The sequence below is a fragment of the Nycticebus coucang genome, chromosome 19 (genome assembly GCF_027406575.1).
Source record: "Nycticebus coucang isolate mNycCou1 chromosome 19, mNycCou1.pri, whole genome shotgun sequence".
Lineage (NCBI taxonomy): Eukaryota > Metazoa > Chordata > Mammalia > Primates > Lorisidae > Nycticebus > Nycticebus coucang.
The window spans coordinates 72,142,513-72,160,733 of record NC_069798.1 but is presented as its reverse complement, the minus strand read 5'-3'; the positions used below and the strand labels follow the sequence as shown (position 1 = coordinate 72,160,733).

Below are 18,221 nucleotides of genomic sequence, written 5' to 3'. Positions count from 1 at the left end.
TAATTTTTATTTCAGTTGTACTTTGCAAATCCAGAATTTCCTTTTGGCTGCCTTTAATAATTTCTCTCTCTTTATTGATATTCTTTATTTGGTGAGATGTTATATTTTTAATTCTTTATGCATGTTTTCTTTGGTTTCTTTGAACACATTTATAATAGCTATTTTGAAGTCTTTTTTCTACTAAGAACAATATCTGTGCCTCTTCAAAAGCAGTTTGTTTCCTGTTATTTTCCTCATCATATATGGACTATGTTTTCCTGTTTCTTTGTATATCCAATTTTTATTTGTTGCAAACTGACATTTTAGGTAAAATATAGTAGCAATTATAAATACTGATCTTCCACTTGGGGGGAAGGTGGCTTATTTTTTGCTTTTTTTTTTTTTTTTGGCTCATAATTTATCTGGACTAGTGTCATCTCTGAGCCTCTTCTTCCCCAGGCATGGTGATGACCCTGCTTGCTTTGGCTCTTCCTGATCCCTGGGGCAGGATCTGGTAATGCTCTGGGGTGTATTGGAGGGTAGTGTCTAGCCAGGCTGGGGTGAGGGCAAGTCTGATGGTTGTTGTCCCCCTGGAAGGTTGTCCTTCAATCTGCTTATGGAGCTGTATCTTCCTCTTCATTGCTCACCATAGAGGTCTCTGTTGTGTTTGTCAGCATCCTTAAGCTCCAACTTCCCCATGCCCTGTTCTCACAGTTACCCCCTTATGGAGGCTATGGAGCTCTCTGTTCTTGTACCCCCCCCCACCCCCCTGATTGACACCTCTGAGCCCCTCCTCTGGAGCTGTTGGCAGGGATAGCAGTCAGCCTCATGGGCAACTCCCCTCTAAGTTGCCCCCACCCTGGTGTGGCAACTTCAGCCTGTGAGTAGCTGAGTCAGGGACTGCAGAGCCTGGGCTGGACACCCTAGCCCATGCTGTGAGTGGAATCTGGGGGTGGGTTGGGGAGGGAAGCTGAGCAGGCAGTGAGAAATGTTGGCACCTGCTGCTCCTGGAGAAGCCACGCCCTGTTGGCACTGTGTGTGGGCCCTGTTGGGCTCACATGTGCCATAGGCTCACTGTTTTTACTGCCATTTGGCAGATTTTTTTTGGTAAATGTTTCCCTGTTTGTTGTATATCCTTATGACATATTCCAGACACTATTTATTTATATTTTAGAGACAGGGTCTTGCTCTGTCATCCAGGCTGGAAGGCAGTAATGCTGAAGGCAATTCACTGCAGCTTTGAACTCTTGGCCTAAATGATCCTCTGCCTCAGCCTTCTGATGTGCCAGAACTACAGGTACATGGCCAGCATACCCAGCTAATTTAAATATTTTTTAAAGATGGGGTCTAGGTTGGTCCCAAACTCTGGTCTCAAGTGATCCTCCTGCCTCGACCTCCCAAAGCGTTGGGATTACAGGCCTAAGTCACCATGCCCCTCTAATTTAAACATTTTTTAGAGATGGGGTCCATGTTGGTCTCAAACTCTAGCCTCAAGTGCTCCTCCTGCCTCTGCCTCCCAAAGCACTAGGATTATAAGCCAGAGCCATCATGCTTGGTCTCAGAGACTTTTAATGGGCTACTTGTGTACAGTTCACCAATTACTGTGGTTTTACTGGAAAGGGACCTGTTGAGACCCTTACACCACCCATGCCCTGGAAGTACCTGTCCCCTGTGCTGTTTCTGACCCACCAGAATGGCTGTGGTGGCTGTGGTGACTGTGGTAATGAGGGAGGGCCATACTTCATGGGCTCTGTTCTGATGCTAGGAGAGGGGCTTGGAGCCCTTCGTAGCTTGGCTTGGGAGTAAGCAGCACAGACTTTTGATTTTAAAGTGATTTGGGGAAAACTGTTTATCCAGGTGCCCTGTGGGCCAGGCCTTTCCAGGCTATTCTGTGTGTACGGGGATGGGGCTGTGTCGTCACTCCAACACAGTCCTGACCAGTGGCTGTGCTCTGCTAGCAGAAGGGTGGTGCCCAGAGCAGGCCCAGCAGACCCCAGCTCTCTCCTCCCCTAGCCCACTGTAAGTTGCCCCATGAAGCAGAAGCTCCTGGAGAGAGAAAGGCATGGAAACGCCAACAAGGATGAGGAGGAAGATAAGGGGAGGTAGCCACCAGCAGAGCCTACCAGGGCCCCTCCCTGGGCTCTGTGGAGCTTGCATGGTGGCTGTGGAATGTGTTGTCTTGCAGCTGTTGTTGGGCAGTTCTGCAACAGGGGCTTGTCTGCTGGCACAGCCTTGGATTTGGACTAGGGTGCTGGTTTTGTCCCTCTGGTGGGCAGGTGTTTTGAGTTTCCAGGGTTCTCTTTGGAAGCTGGGGTGGCACTTTTGAGTGAAGGGCTTGTTTCCTTTCAAGGTTGGGCGGGAGATTGTTCTACCTTATGCGAACATCTTGGGTCTGGACTTCTGTGGCCTCTGGCTATGGGCAAGGATGCAGAGGAGGCAGGATCTGTGGGGCCAGGGTGTGGGTGGGGAAGCAAATTCAGGCCTGGAAAGCCAAGAAAGGGGGGTTCTGCTTGTTCTGCAGCAGACCCTGTGTCTGTTCCTGTCAGGATCCTTTAATCTCTTGGATAAAGAAAACAGCTGATGCGGGGTGGCTGAGGGCCTCCTACCCGACATTCTGCAGTGGCTGGCTGACTGTGCCCCCTGGCTGCAGCTTGTGGCTCCCATTCCCCCCTAGAGGGGCCCTCTGTGCCCAGGTCCTATTGAGCACCCTATTTGTGGGACTGGGGCTGGGCTGGGGCCAGGTGGGAGCTACAGTGGCTGGTGGGGCACAGAGTAGCCGACAAGTCCGGCCTCGGGTTGACCAGTGTTTTGAAGGGAGGGGGAGGATTTTTGGTTTGTTTTTCATAGAGTTGATATTTACTTTTAAAAATACTGATTTCCCTGCTTTCCAAAGGGAAATAAAAAAGAAATGAAATTTTTAAACCGTCAGAAAGTTAATAGTGGGATTTGCAATTCCCCAGAACAGGACATTCTCCTTCAGAAGCATACCCCTGGGAGGCTGGTTGTGACATACCACCGCCCGCCAGTCCTGGGTCCTAGATGTCTCCCCACTGTCCCCCATGTCAGGAGCAGGTTCCAGGTCTGCTCTCAAGTTTTGTGATCCTGACACTCTAGACCTGTCATTCTGTGGGTGTCCCCAGGGGACCTGTGTTTTTCTCAGTGCCTCCTAGGGACAGGGTCAGCACCGTTAATTCTTTGTGGCCAATGTGTATTTCTGGGCACAGTGCATTTGTATCACTGTGAGCTCTCCATGCCTCCTGCCTCACGTGGGGAGCAGACCTATTCCTCGCTTCTCATCATCTGGATGGCTGGCTGGAGACGGGTGGAAAGTTCTCTGAGGTCTGAGTTCTTGTGGGAACCTGAGCCCACAGAGACCCACATGGCTGGTGTGTCCCACAGCCTCTGTGGGTTTAAGTCTCTTTCTTCAGAGTGGGTGGTGGTTTTTTTTTTTTTTTTATTGTTGGGGATTCATTGAGGGTTCAATAAGCCAGTTACACTGATTGCAATTGTTAGGTAAAGTCCCTCTTGTGGGTGGTGGTTTTATGGGAGTCCAGCCAGGCCTGCTGAAGGCTAGGCACATTAGGAAGATAGTAGATGTTAAGAAAACATAGCTGGCTGGCTGAGCACTCAGTATGTGCATATGCTGCTTTGAGGCTTCCACATGACACTGCTAATTCAGTTCTCACCTCTGTCTCCCTGGAGGGTGTTCTGTAGGGAAAGAAACCAAAGCATAGGGAGTTTCAGTCCCTTGGCATAAGGCCGCAGACAGGCAGGAGAGGTCCCTGTGAGCTTAGTCCAGGGCGTACCCCTCTGCCTCTCCGTTGGGTGGGCTCCTCCCAAAGGCCTGGCTGTGTCCCCCACTCTGCCCAAGTGTCATTCCCAACCCCTCTTTTCTGCTCCCAGGGTTGACCCTCTGTAAAAAGCGATAAAGCCAGCTCTTGGGAGAGACTGTTGTGCTTCCAGTGATGTCTGCAGGAAGTATCTCTGGGAAGAGCCTTAGGGTACGTCCTCTCCCTGCCTATATGGGTCCTGCCTCCTTCAGGTCAATCTCAGACTTGGCTGTTTCCATTCTCATGGAGATTGGTGTCTTTGTGTCTTTAAGGACATGCTGCACACCCTATGAAGTGACGTCCTGAGGGTCAGTGAGCCTTGAACCTGTCCTCTGTGGTGAGCAGAGGTGCACCTGGCAGCCTCTGACCCCCCACTGCAGTTCCTGTGTGGGAATGTGCACGTGTGTGTGCATGTGTACATGTGAGAGTGAGTGTGTGCCCATGAGTGCATGTGTACATGTGTGCACGTGTGCTTGCTTACTGGGAAAAGTGCCATCCTTTGGACTTTTTGAGAAAATAACCCTTATTGATTTATTAACTTAAAACACTTTTATTTGATTCCACCTTTTCTTAGGTATGTAACATTCACTAAAATTGTGCAACTATTTTCTTTTCTTTTTTTTTTTATCTAAATGAGCAAGTCTTTATTCACACCATAATGAACGTTTCTTAATGTCATGACAATAACAAAAGACACACACCGTATGCAAGTCAAAAATTGAAAAATTTTGGCATTTTCATTTGGCTGATGTAAAGTTAATAAACGTGGAAAGAGCTCACATTTTCAGGAAAATGAGTCTTCCTATTCAAGCACATGCAATCATCTTAACCACTTTCTGAGACCCCTCGGTTGAGAACACATACCCACAGCTGAACTTTGATATAAAATGGATATTGGATTTGATCTAAAGATGTGTTAGCTCAGAGGTGGATATTATAGGAATTATTTCTCTCATTATGTACTTTTCTATAACATATAGAACATTATGTTCTAAAAGGTGTACATAAAAAATAAAATGCTGCTATACCTAAAAAAAAAAAAAAGTGGGGCTAAAGTGATGAAATTTTACTTCATTTCTAATATGTGGAAGATGAATGCTTTTTTATACCTAAAAAAAAACCCCTACTCTGATTAAAAAAAATCATTCACTATAGAAAAACAATACTTTAAATCAATTATTTCTTTTGCTGCAATAAGGTCCAGCAAAGCCTTACCACCTCAAGCAAAGCCATTATTGCCTATTTATGCTCAAGAAGTGGTCTGGCTATTGAAGACATGCTGGTTCCTTCTAAGCCTCTCCTCAGGATCCACACATTAGACACTCATCTCTATTCTCTAAAGAGCACACCATGGCTGCTGTCTTCCTCTCCTTTTCTTCTTCCTCTTTTGATAACTTTTCCTTATCTTTCAGCTTCTCCTTATTTAAAGTGAACTGGATCTGATTAGCTGCTGGTCTTGTCCTTAAATAATATATCCCAGTCTTCAAACCCTGCGTCCAGCTGTAGAAGTGCATACTAGTCAGTTTGCCATAGTTAGGCTCAGCAATATGGATGTTCAAAGACTTGCTTTGATCAATGAAAGCACCTCTCTCAGCTGCTATCGTGAAGACAATTTTCTGAGAGATTTCCCATACAGTTTTATAAAGCTGCTTCAGGTCATCAGGAATTTCAGGTATGTTCTGGATAGAGCCATTGCATGCAATAATCTGGTTTTTCATCTTTTCATTATATAAGCCCCGCTCAGTAAGATCTTTCAGTAAGTGAGGATTTACAATCTGAAATTCTCCTGACAAGACTCTGCGAGTATAGATGTTGCTGGTATAAGGTTCAATGGACTCATTATTCCCCAGGATCTGAGTGGTTGAAGCAGTAGGCATTGGGGCAATAAGTAAACTGTTTCTTATACCATACCTGTATCCAACCGTCACTCTTTTCTAAGGGCCTGTATTATCACTGTGCTAGGCCCCTTCAGGAAACAATGATGTGAAAGTGGTCAGAACAAGATATATATCACCCACAATTCTCTATTATCTTTGCAATCTTCTCTTTGAGAAGTTTCCAGTCCCATAGGTCTGTGGGAGTAATGTTCCACATATCATACTGAAGAATTCCTTTGCTTACTGGAGAGCCCTCATAGGTTTCATAGGGGCCATGCTCATTGGCCAGGTCACAGCTGGCTTCCAGGGCTCCATAATAAATAGTTTCAAAGATTTGCTTATTCAATAATTGTGCCTCTGCACTCTCAAAAGGATATCTCATCAGGATAAAAGCATCTGCCAGACCTTGTACCCCAATCCCAATGAGGCGATGGCATTTATTTGATAAGCATGCCTCTGGAACAGGGTAGTAGTTTATATCAATAATTTTATTCAAGTTTCGGACAATGACTTTAGTGACTTCAGCCAACTTCTTAAAGTCATATGTGTGCTCTGATGTGACATACATATTCAGGGCCAGGGAAGCCAGGTTACAGACAGCAACCTTTCATATAGCTTCTCCAATTCCTCTCCCTAAACCTCATCCAGACCAGGACACTCATTTGGACACATTAAAGACCAGTCCTGATTAGTCTCCACTCGTTTCATGAAGAGATCTGGAATCCAAAGGGCAAAGAAAAGGTCCCTGGCAAGCTGTTCTTCCTTTCCTGTGTTCTTCTTTAAATCAAGAAACTCAAAGATGTCTTCATGCCAAGGCTCCAAGTAGATAGCAAAGGCCCCAGGACGCTTGTTTCCATCTTGATCCACATATCGAGCTGTGTTGTTATATACTCTCAGCATTGGTACAAGGCCATTGTAATTGCCATTAGTCCCAGCAATGTAGCTGCCAGTAGCCCGAATACAACTCACAGCAACACCAATTCCCCCAGCAGACTTGGAAATCAATGCACACTGCTTTAGAGTATCATAAATGCCTTCAATGCTGTCATCTTTCATACTCAGAAGGAAACAGCTAGAAAGTTGTGGGCGGTTGGTGCCAGCATTAAAGAGAGTGGGAGAAGCATGAGTAAACCATCTCTCAGAAAGGTTATATGTTTCAATTGCAGCATCAATGTCTTCTTTGTGAATCCCTACAGAGACCCTCATCAACATATGCTGTGGTCTTTCAGCCACTATTTATCTTCAACAAATAGGAACATTCTAGTGTCTTAAAGCCAAAGTAATTATAAGAGAAATCTCGATCATAGATAATAGAAGAATTCAGGCGATCTTTATTGGCCAAAACAATATCCAGTGTTGACTTGGCCACCATGGGAGAGTGTTTGCCATTATGCGGGTTTATGTAATTATACAGGTCTTCCATCACATCACTGAATACTTTCTTTGTTTCTTTGTGCAAGTTAGAGACAGCAATCCTTGCTGCCAAGATGGCATAGTCAGGGTGCTTAGTAGTTAAGGTTGCAGCTGTTTCAACAGCCAAAGTATCTAGTTCTACTGTGGTGACCCCACTATATAAGCCTTGGATTACTTTCATGGTAATCTGAGCAGGATCAACAAAGTCCATATTGAGTCCATAACAAAGCTTTTGGATTCGAGATGTAATTTTGTCCAACATGACTCGCTCCTGGCGGCTATCTCGCTTGATCACATGCATCGCAGCTATTAGCTGAGGAACTGAGGGATTCGAGACCGGGCTGCAGCTCTGAGGCACTGGCGGGATCGAGAAGGTGGCTGAGAGCAAAAGACTGGGCTCCAGGGGCTGCTCAGGCGCAGAGAGTTGGGGCCAAATGGCACTTCCCCACCAGAGCACAGAAGCACCACAATCCAAATCCCCTTCCCGCGCCCGCCACCCATGACACCCATGACGCGCAGAGGAACGTTCTGACGTTAAATCGACGCTGCCTGCGGGATGGGCTGAGCAAGACTAGTAGAAAGCCGGTATCTCCTGGTAGCCGCCATGTTGAGTTTGGGCAAGGTCCCAACTATTTTATTTCTTTTTTTTTTTTTTTTTTTTTTGTAGAGACAGAGTCTCACTTTATGGCCCTCGGTAGAGTGCCGTGGCCTCACACAGCTCACAGCAACCTCCAACTCCTGGGCTTAAGCGATTCTCTTGCCTCAGCCTCCCGAGTAGCTGGGACTACAGGCGCCCTCCACAACGCCCGGCTATTTTTTGGCCGGGGCCGGGTTTGAACCCTTCACCCTCGGTATATGGGGCCGGCCCCAACTATTTTATTTCTAAGATTCACTCAGGAAATTTGTTTCCAAGTTTCCCATGCAGATGAAGGTGTGGCCAGGTCAGTGTTGGCACAACTTGTTTGATGCCTCTGCCCTCTGCTCTGGTGTCCAACTAATGGCCACTGAGTGATTGTCACACAGGGCGACATCTGGGCTACAGAAGGGGGATTTTTTTCTCCCTTGTGTTTCCATTACAGTCCAGGGGTAAATGCTCAGGAAAGGAGGACCTTTGTCACCTTCATCACTTGCATCACCTGCAGCTGCCTCCTGGACGCTGCTGACAGTGCCCGGTCGGGGTGGGGGGACATGCAGATCGGCCCCATCGCCTGTACCCGATCATCAGAGTGTTGGACCCAGAGGGATGATAATTTGAGGACCTTGATGCCTCATCTGTTGAGAGTTTGGACGTGAGAACGTGGTTGAAATTTTATAAATCTGAACAATAGGAATGACGTTTGCTCTTAAAGTTCATTGCAGTGATTGATGATAAAATAATAAATCTCAGAGTCCCTTAAAAGTGATTGTTTGGATAGTTTCTTAAACATTAAATCCTGGGAACCTAGGGTATGTTTTGCACAGTCCTGCCCGTGTATCTCTCATGATGGGTTTCTCCTGGGCTCTGGTGCCCGTGTAGGGTGGGGGCTGTGCTCCAGCGAGCAGCAGAAGGGCTGGGGTCTGTTTGTATACTGTGGCTCTTATTTTCTAAAAGAGTGCTTTAAAATGTATCTTATGAGGCTGTGTCCTCTGGTACATTTATTTTTGTGATATGTAAACACTGATTCATTTGGTTTCCACTTCTCACTGGTGGTCCTTCTATGGATGTGGCAGTTAGGTCCTGTGCAGGTGACCACCGTGCCAGCTGTTCCTCTTTAGAGTGGGTGGCTTCACTCTGGAGCACCCAGGTGTGTCCCAGCTGCCCTGCTTGAGGCCATGTGGGCTTTATTTTGTGAGGGGTGGGAGTGTCTGGGTGGCTTTGGGCCCCATTCCCCAGTCCTCTTCAGAGTCAGAGCTGTAAGCTGGCTTTGTGATTGGCTTTGTCATCAGTGTTCAAGGGCCAGGAGAGAGATGCAACTTTGCTCTGCACTCCCAGGGCTCCTCTCAGCCCTTATTTGTGCAGTTTCTGACAGTTTGGGGACAATTCGTTTGGCTAGAATGGCTTTGTACAACATGGCTGCGATACAGTGGTCAGAATGTGTAAGGACAGAGCAGGGGCCCGAGACCGCCTGAAGGAAGAAGGTTCCTGCAGGTCAGAGGGCTGGGCTCCCTACCCTGTGGCGTGTGCCCTCCCTGCACCCAAAAGCGTATTAAAGTCTAGCACTCTTCCAGATATCCTGTGCTCACTCGTTGCCTTGCTGCATGTGGGGAAGCCATGAGCACAGCTGTCACACATGTGGTTTCCCGACAGCACAACATGGACTTCTACCAGGTCATCTGTGGGCTGTAAACAGCTGGACACACCTAAGTCTGTCTTTCTGGGTAACAAAGCAGCAGCCTTGCTTTGTCAGCTGCTTACCAGGAGGGGTGGGCTTTCTAGCTGTGGGCTGGGGTGCTGCTGGGGGCTGCCTTTGCTTCTCCTCTGACCTCTCAGTGCCTAGCCCTCCCTACAGACCCAGGAGACCAGCGCTGGCTTGGCCCTGCCCTTTGCTGCCACTCAGTGCCAGCCCCACAGCCAACTGGCCTTCTTGGACCCACTCAGTGCAGACTACAGCCCAGATTTGCCTTGGAATGTGAACCAACTCCTACGTGTGCCAGATCTGAAGAACTTGGTACAAGGAGTACGCAGAGCACCTTAGGTCTCTTTCCCACTGGTTCCTGCTGAAATGGTCATGTTTTAGATGTACTGGGTTCAATGAAATACATGATTAACATGGATTTCAGTTTCATTTTGCATTTGGAAGTGGCTGACTGGCAAATAGAAACTCAGGCATGTGGCTCTGATGCCCATTCCTGGCGCCTCAGTCCTCTCCTTATCCCTGGTGTGGTCAGGACTGCGGCTTAGCTCCTGTCAGGCCTTCGGGCGAATGTCCTGTCCTCATCCCCAGGTCTGCATGTCACTTGTACCTGTGGTGACTCTCAGGTCAGACCCAGCTCTCAGGGCAGGATGTCACCCGTGCCTAGGACTGGATTTTTGACTTAAGCGTATTCACAGAATTGTTTTCCCTCCTTTTGTAATTAAAAAAAATTTTTTTTATTTTTACTTTTTTCTATTGTGGCAAAATACTCATATTAATACAAGTTGCCATCCTAACAACTTGTAAGTGGGGAACTGGTTCAGGAGTGTCAGACACATGCAGTATGCGCTATCACCTCCCCACCACCGGGACTTCTCCATCTTTCCAGATTGAAGTGTATCTCCCTCAAACTCCGACTCCTTGGCCCTTCCTCGGCCCCCACTCCAAACGCCCTCCTTCCATCTCTGTGACTGATGACTGGGAGCTCACCTGTGTGGGATCACACAGTACTATTTCACTCAGCACAACGTCAGGGTTCCCTGTGTTCCAACAGGTGTCAGAGTTTCCTTCTTTTTTTTTTTTTTTTTGCAGTTTTTGTCCGGGGCTGGGTTTGAACCTGCCACCTCTGGCATATGGGGCTGGTGTCCTACTCCTTTGAGCCACAGGTGCCGCCTGAGTTTCCTTCTTTTTAAGACTCAGTCTTCCGTCTGTGGGCTGAACCATGTCTTGTTGTCCATTCTTCAGGTGGTGGACACTTAGGTGTTCCCACCTCTGACTCTTGTGAATGAGGCTGCTGTGAACACATGTGTGCAAACATCTGTCCAAGCTCCTGCTTTCATTTCCTGTGGGTCTGCACCTAGAGCTGGAGCTGCTGGATTGTATGGTAATTCTTTTTTTAAAAATTTTTTGACTGTTTTCTGCAGAAGCTGCACCATTTTACATTCCCACCAGCAGTATGAGGACGGCAGCTTCTTCATGTCTGCGCCAGCACGTGTGTTCTGTTTTTCTTGATAGTAGCTCTCATGAAGGGTGTGACTCAGTATTTCACTGTGGTTTTAGTTTGCACTTCTCTGATAAGTGGTGGTGAGCATCTTTGCATGTGTTTGTTGGCCTTCTTTGGAGAAAAACCTATTTACATCTTTGCACATTTTAAAATCAGGATTTTTTGTTGTTGAGCAGTAGGAGCTCTTTGTATATATTCTGGATGTCATTTCTTAGCAGATTTGCAAATATTTTCTCTCATTCCGTGTTGCTTTTCACATTGGTGATTTTTGTCCTTTGAAACACAGAAGGTTTAAATTTTGATGAGGTCCAGTTTGTTTTTTCTTTTGTTACTTGTGCTTTTGGTGTTAGAGCTGAGAAATCATAGACAGGTCCAGGGTCATGAAGTTCTTCCGCATGCTTTCTAGTAAGGGTTTTATGGTTTTAGCTCTTACATGTATTTTTTTGATACATTTTAGGTTAAATTTTGCATATTGTATAAGGTAAGTGTTTCCACTCTTATTCTTTTTCTTAAAAACTATTTCATGAGGATTTTCTGTTATTCATTTACTAATGACTCTTTCAGAGAACCTAAAATACTACATAGAAAGGTCACCTGCAGATTCACCTCAGACTGGTTTTCCCAAGCCCCTTCAGCCTGCACCTGGTGTCCTGCGTCCGTGGCCCACCTGTACACAGTTGTGCCTGCTCAGGCTACCTCTTTCAGTATAGCTGGGGTTTCCTCATGAAGCACAGGTGCTGAGGTCCAGCTGTGCTGGAGGAGGTGACACCCACTCTGGTGTGACCTCAGGCAGTTGTCACATGGGAGCAGGAAGCTGGGCAGAAGTCTGGAGACCAGGAGGGTGGGGTGCGCCATGTAGCTTAGATGCCCCTACAACAGCCTCGAGCTCCCTCACCTGCCCTGCAGCCCATTCTGGGCCTGCTCTGGGGCCACCCTGGACCCCTCTGGAGGAAGAACTCAGGCTTGTGCCCCATGCAGGCCCCTGACAATTTCTCCTGTTTGCTAATTACTGTGATTCTTTTCAAATTTGGTTTCTGTGGAACACATCATCAAGCACAGGTGCTGTGCCTGCAGCCACGTGGGTGGTGATGGTATGTGTGGGTTTGGCAGGGGGCAGTCACATCACAAGCCGAGATTGACTTATATTTTGTCATGACAGCCCTGGAGGCTGGGCTGTGGCTCCTCTCTACCACAGGGGACACCTAGATAGCTCGATGTTTCTGGGGGGCTGATTCTAACCCTGGACTCAGACTCCTAAGTCTGTGGTGTGGTCTTTGTGCTACCCTGCTTCTCAGAGATATCAAGATTAATTTTAAGGATTTTAGCCTCTTTTTTTTTTTTTCTTTAAGAGGCAGGGTCTTGCCTTGCTGCCCAGGCTGCAGTATAGTGGTGCAGGCATAGCTCAGCACAGCCTCAGATGCCTAGGCTCAAGCCAGCCTCCCACCTCAGCCCTGAGTAGCAGGACTGCAGGACCACGCCCCTGGCCACTGCACCTGGCTGGACTGCAGCACCTTTTATGTTGACTTAATGTTGGGATAGGCCCTCCTCAGCAGCACCTGACCAGCCACAGTCTCCTCGTCTGACCTTGGTCTCAGACTCTCAGTGCCTCCTTACCTGCACACCACACCTGACCTGCACACCTGAACACCCGCATACCTATGCGCCTCACCTGCACACCACGCCTCATCTGCACACCCGCACACCTGACTTGCATACTTGCACATTGCACACCTGTGCACGTGACCTGCACACATGTACAGTCGCATACCTACTCACCTTATCTGTATACCACACTTCACCTGCACACTTGCACAACGCACACCTATGTACCTGACCTACACTCCTGTAAATCGGCATACCTGTGCGCCTCATCTGCATACCACACCTCACCCACACACCTATGTACCTCACCTGCACACCTAGCTGAGGCTGCTCTTTTCCTCTGTCCTAGACTTTGACCCTCACTACTTCTGGCACTGGAGCAGTTTCACAGACTACGTGCAGTGTGTCCTGGCCTTCACGGGTGTAGCAGGCTATGTTACCTACCTCTCCATCGACTCAGCTCTGTTTGTGGAGACCCTGGGCTTCCTGGCTGTGCTGACTGAGGCCATGCTGGGTGTGCCGCAGCTTTACCGCAACCACCGTCACCGGTCCACAGAGGGCATGAGGTAGGGACACTGTCTATGTGCCTATAAGTTTGGTAAACATCTGATTCCTTGTGTTTCTCATGATTTGTGCAACTGCCAAGCAAAGAGCTAATTAGGCTTAAGCACATTGGCCCTGGGCCCTCCTGTCCGGGCAGATGTATGTGAGGGCCAAGGGGCAGCTGAGACCCTGTTGTGAGCACATCACTGACTCAGGATTGGCCAGCTGGGTTGGACAGAGGTGCCTGCAGGGCCATGAAGACAGAGGCCAACCTGAGCAGGAGGCTGCTGGAGGTAGAGGGAGTGAGAGGGAGGGCCGGCAGGCCAGGTGGGGCACAGAGTAGGTGTGGCTCCAGATGGGGGCAGCACAGGGCAGGAAGGCTATTGGGACCTGCCCTGGCCATGATCCTCTGACTGTCCTCCACAGCCCCAGTTGGCCTCCACCCTAAAGGTGCAGTGGCCACAGGTGAAGCTGGAGTTTGGAATTGCAGACTGCAGCATGCTCCCATCCTGCACAGCCTAGGTGCCTGCAGCGTGGCAGCTGCTACTGGGAACAAACAGACACTTCCCATGGACTCACTCCAGAGCCTCGGTGGGACATGTATCACACACACCCCTTTACTGTGCATCTTCCAAGGGATTTTGGCATATATGGAGTTACGCATCCACCGCTGTGCCTAATTTTAGAATGTTTTCCTGCCCTGGAAAGAGGCCTTGCTTCAGTTGTGGTCGCTGCACGTGCTGCCCCAGTATCTCTGACCCACTTTCTGTCTGTGGCTCTGCCTTTTCTGGATATTTAATGTACACGGGACCAGACAATATGTAGCCTTTGTGACACTTCTCTCTGGGGGCATGGTGCATGGCAGGGAGTGGTGTGTGTCGTGGCCTGATCAGGGCAGGGAGGGCAAGCAGGCGAAGGCTGTGAAGAAGTGGGCAGGTACGGTTGGGGTGTGGTGGTGTGTGGGGTCCGCTCTGGGCTGAGAAAATGATGCCTGGGCCCTGGGAAGCAATAGTCCCCTCCCACAAACACACAAGGTTCTCTGCACCCTGGCGGTGGGCTTCTGAGTTGCCAGCATCTCTTGATAGGAACTCTGGACTCTATGAGTTTCCTCCATTCAAGGAGGGAGGGATGTCCTTGTGGCTAGGACTTACCCCCACAGAGTTAGGAAACCACTGGTTCATTGAACTGTGATGCAGATCTTTGGAGGCTTGGCCTTTGTTCATTCAGATGGTGCTAGGGTAAAGGAGGTGGGGGTGGGGAGGAACTGTCTGGGATTGTGTCTGAGGGGACAGCACACTAGAAACAGTGGCAGCCGGAAGCTGAGCTCTGAGGGTAGCACCACAAGGACACACACAGGGCAGATTGGTTCTGTGGCAAGGTGGTGACATCACAGTGCCTCCAAGGTACAGAAGGAGGTGAGGTTACCTCCTGATGAACAGAGATCACTGGGGGCATTTTCTTCCTCTGTGCCTGGGGCTGCACAACTGACTTTTGATTCCTATGCAACAGTGGGGGCTATTGACAGCTATCCAATTAAAGGGCAAAGACAAGTTGTGGCGCCTGAGCAATGTCTCTGAGCACAGAGCCCAGCAGTGACCCTGGGTCTGTGTTGTGGTGGCGGACAGCAAGCCTGTGTTGTCGGGAGCCTGGTGATGCAGACAGAGATGAGGTGGTCTTGAGATCATAGCTTCACCTGCATGTCCTGCTGGCTGTGTCCACCCAGGGCTGCGTCCTGCCCTCTGCCTTCTCTTTCTGTGGGTGTATGCAGGTGTGATCTCCATGAGGTGGGGTTCTGGTGGACTGACCATCCTATCCCACCTGCCTCCAGCCAGGCTGGCTCCCTGCAGTTCTGTGTTGGTGGTCTTGGCAGGAAAGGGGAAAGAAGGAGACACGAAGGCTGACCAGCTCCTCCCAGACAGCTCTGGCCTTGCCTGTGGTTGGAGCCTCCCCTCTCTCAACTCACCACTTCTGAGGTTGTTGTGCTCAACCCAGAGAGGCCTAGACATCTCCCCAACCTCATGGACCATGCTGGACATTCTGAGCTGCAAACCATTTGGCTTTACCTGATTTAAAACAGGGGCTGAGCAGTGTCTCGCGATACAAAATCAATACCTACAAATCAGTAACTTTCGTATGTGCCAACAACAGTTAAGCTGAGAATATAATCAAAGACTCTCTTCCTTTTACATTAGTTCCAAAGAAGATGAAATACCTGGGAATATATCTAACAAAGGATGTGAAAGATCTCTTTGTTAGAGAACCATGAAACCCTGAGAAAGGAAATAGCAGATGTTCAACAAATGGAAGAGCATACCATGCTCATGGCTGGGAATAATCAACATTGTTAAAATGTCCATACTACCGAAAGCAATCTACAGATTTAAAGCAATCTTCATCAGAGCACCAATGTCATACTCCAAAGAACTTGAAAAAATCGTACTTTGTTTCATATGGAATCAAAAAAACCCAAATAACTAATACAATTCTTAAAAATAAAAATAAATCTGGAGATACCATGTTACCAGACTTCAGGTTATACTACAAATCTATAGTGATCAAAATAATGGTACTGGCACAAAAATAGGAACATAGATTTATGGAATAGAATTGAGAATCTAGAGATGAACCCAAACACATGTTGCCATTTGATCTTTGATAAGCCTAACAAAAACATGCATTGGGGAAAAAGAATCCCTATTTAACAAATGGTTCTGGGAGAACTGGTTAGCTACGTGTAGAAGACTGACACTTGTTACCACTGACAAAAATTAATTCTTGTTGGCTAAAGGATTTAAATTTAAGATATGAAACAATAATTTTAGAAAAGTGTGCAGGGAAAATGCTTGAAAATATTGGCCTGGGAAAATATTTTATGCAGAAGACTCCCCTGGCAATTGTAGCAACACCAAAAATAAATAAATGGGATTTGATCAAGCTAAAAGGCTTTTGCACAGCTAAGGGTACTACAACCAATGCAAATAGATAACCTTCAGAATGGGAGAAGATTTTTACATGTTATGAATCTGCCAAATGTCTGATAACTAGAATCTACAGAGAACTCAAATTAATCAGTAAGAAAAGAGCAAACAACCCCATTTCTTTTTTCTTTTTTTGTAGAGACAGAGTCTCACTTAATCATCACAGCAACCTCCAACTCCTGGGCTTAGGCAATTCTCTTGCCTCAGCCTCCCGAGTAGCTGGGACTACAGGTGCCCGCCACAACACCGGGCCATTTTTTTGTTGCAGTTTGGCAGGGGCTGGGTTTGAACCCGCCACCCTTAGTATATGGGGCTGGCACCCTACCAACCATGCCACAGGTGCCACTCAACAACCCCATTTCTATGTGAGCAAGAGACTTGAACAGAAACTTCTCTGAAGATGACAAGCGGCCAACAAATAAATGAAAAAATGCTATCGTCTTTAATCGTCATATAAATGCAAATCAAAACCACTTTGAGATATCACCCAACTCCAGTAAGATTAGCCCATATCACAAAGTCCCAGAACTGCAGATGCTGGTGTGGATGTGGAGAGAAGGGAACACTTCTGCACTGATGGTGGGATTGCAAACTAATACAACCTTTATGGAAAGAAATATGGAGAAGGCTGGGTTGAGTGTGATGGCTCATGCCTGTAATCCCAGCAGTTTGGGAGGCTGAGGGAGGCGGATTGCTTGAGCTTAGGAGTTCGAGACCAACCTGACCAAGAGCGAGACCCCATCTCTAAAAAATAGCCAGGCCTTGTGGCAAGTCTCATCTACTTAGGAGGCTGAGGCAAGAGTTTGAGGTTGCCGTGAGCTATGACACCATGGCATTCTACCAAGGGCAACAAAGTGAGACTGTCAAAAAAAAAAAAAAAAGAGTTGGAGAATTCTCAAAAAACTAAAAGTTGACCTTCCATTTGATTCTGTAATCCCATTACTAGATATCTACCCAGAAGAACAAAAATCATTTTATCACAAGACATTTGCACCAGAACGTTTATTGTAGTCCAATTCATAATTGCCAAGTTGTGAAAGCAACTCAAATGCCCATAAACTCATAAATGGATTACAAACTGTGGCATATGTTTACCATGGAATACTATTAAGCCATAAAAAGATGAAGATTTTATATCTTTTATGTTTACCTGGATGGAGTTGGAATACATTCTTCTTAGTAATGTATCTCAAGAATCAGAGGAAAAAGTATCCAATACACTCAATACATTAATATGAAACCAATATATAATCACACATTCGTATGAATGATAAAACAAATATAGTCTAGCATGGTGGGAGGAGAGAGGGCATTTGGTGGGATCTCACCAAAAGGGCACATTGTGAGGATTTTTAGCCCTCACCCCCAGGGTGAGGGGCTCTCCTACAACTTGAACTTTACCTGAGAAGTGAGAACAATGTAACCTAGAGATTTGTTCCCTCATTAATTTGAAATTAAAAAAAAAAAAAGGGAGCTAGTGGCCTTCTTTCTAGGTTTGCAATACTTGATTTGACAGTGTTTCATTGAAGCATTTGAAAGATGTTTGCTGTTGATTGGTGTGGTTCCTGTGAGGAGGGACATTGTTTATCAGAGCAGCTGAGTCCATGTCTCCTGACATCACTGTGAGGGTGTGTGGCCCCTGCACACCCCCAGACATGCCCAGCATGTGGGGAGCTGCAGCAAGATAGACACCTGGACAAGGCACAGAGCCATCCTCCTCTGTTTTTTTTTTTTTTTTTTTGTAGAGACAGAGTCTCACTGTACCACCCTCGGTAGAGTGCCGTGGCGTTACACGGCTCACAGCAACCTCTAACTCTTGGGCTTACGCGATTCTTTTGCCTCAGCCTCCCGAGTAGCTGGGACTACAGGCACCCGCCACAACGCCCAGCTATTTTTTTGTTGCAGTTTGGCCGGGGCTGGGTTTGAACCCGCCACCCTCGGCATATGGGGCCGGCGCCCTACTCACTGAGCCACAGGCGCCGCCATCCTCCTCTGTTTTATAGACACCTGGACAGGGCATGAAGCCATGCTTCTCTGTTTTATAGACACCTGGACAGAGCATGAAGCCATGCTTCTCTGTTTTATAGACACCTGGACAGAGCATGAAGCCATGCTTCTCTGTTTCATAGACACCCAGATGGGGCACGAAGCCACACTTCTCT

At 47.4% G+C, this 18,221-nt stretch overlaps 1 protein-coding gene and 1 pseudogene across 5 annotated transcripts in view; one reads left to right on the top strand and one right to left on the bottom strand.

Moving 5' to 3' along the window:
• The window catches only part of SLC66A2 (solute carrier family 66 member 2), a 46,508-nt gene that overhangs the window by 20,787 nt on the left and 7,500 nt on the right, over positions 1–18,221 (top strand). For 3 of the 4 annotated variants that reach the window (XR_008375944.1, XM_053571232.1, XM_053571231.1), the window contains one exon: positions 12,888–13,104. The exons of the other annotated variant lie outside the window; for it this stretch is intronic. Coding sequence is in view for 2 of the 3 variants with exons in the window: in XM_053571232.1 (XP_053427207.1) it covers positions 12,888–13,104 (217 nt within the window). In the remaining variant the exon portion in view is untranslated. The remainder of the gene's footprint in view (positions 1–12,887; positions 13,105–18,221) is intronic. 4 annotated transcript variants of the gene reach the window in all.
• LOC128571639 (ribonucleoside-diphosphate reductase large subunit-like) lies at positions 5,623–7,709 on the bottom strand (annotated as a pseudogene). The gene has a single exon (XR_008375943.1). The product of XR_008375943.1 is annotated as a ribonucleoside-diphosphate reductase large subunit-like (transcript).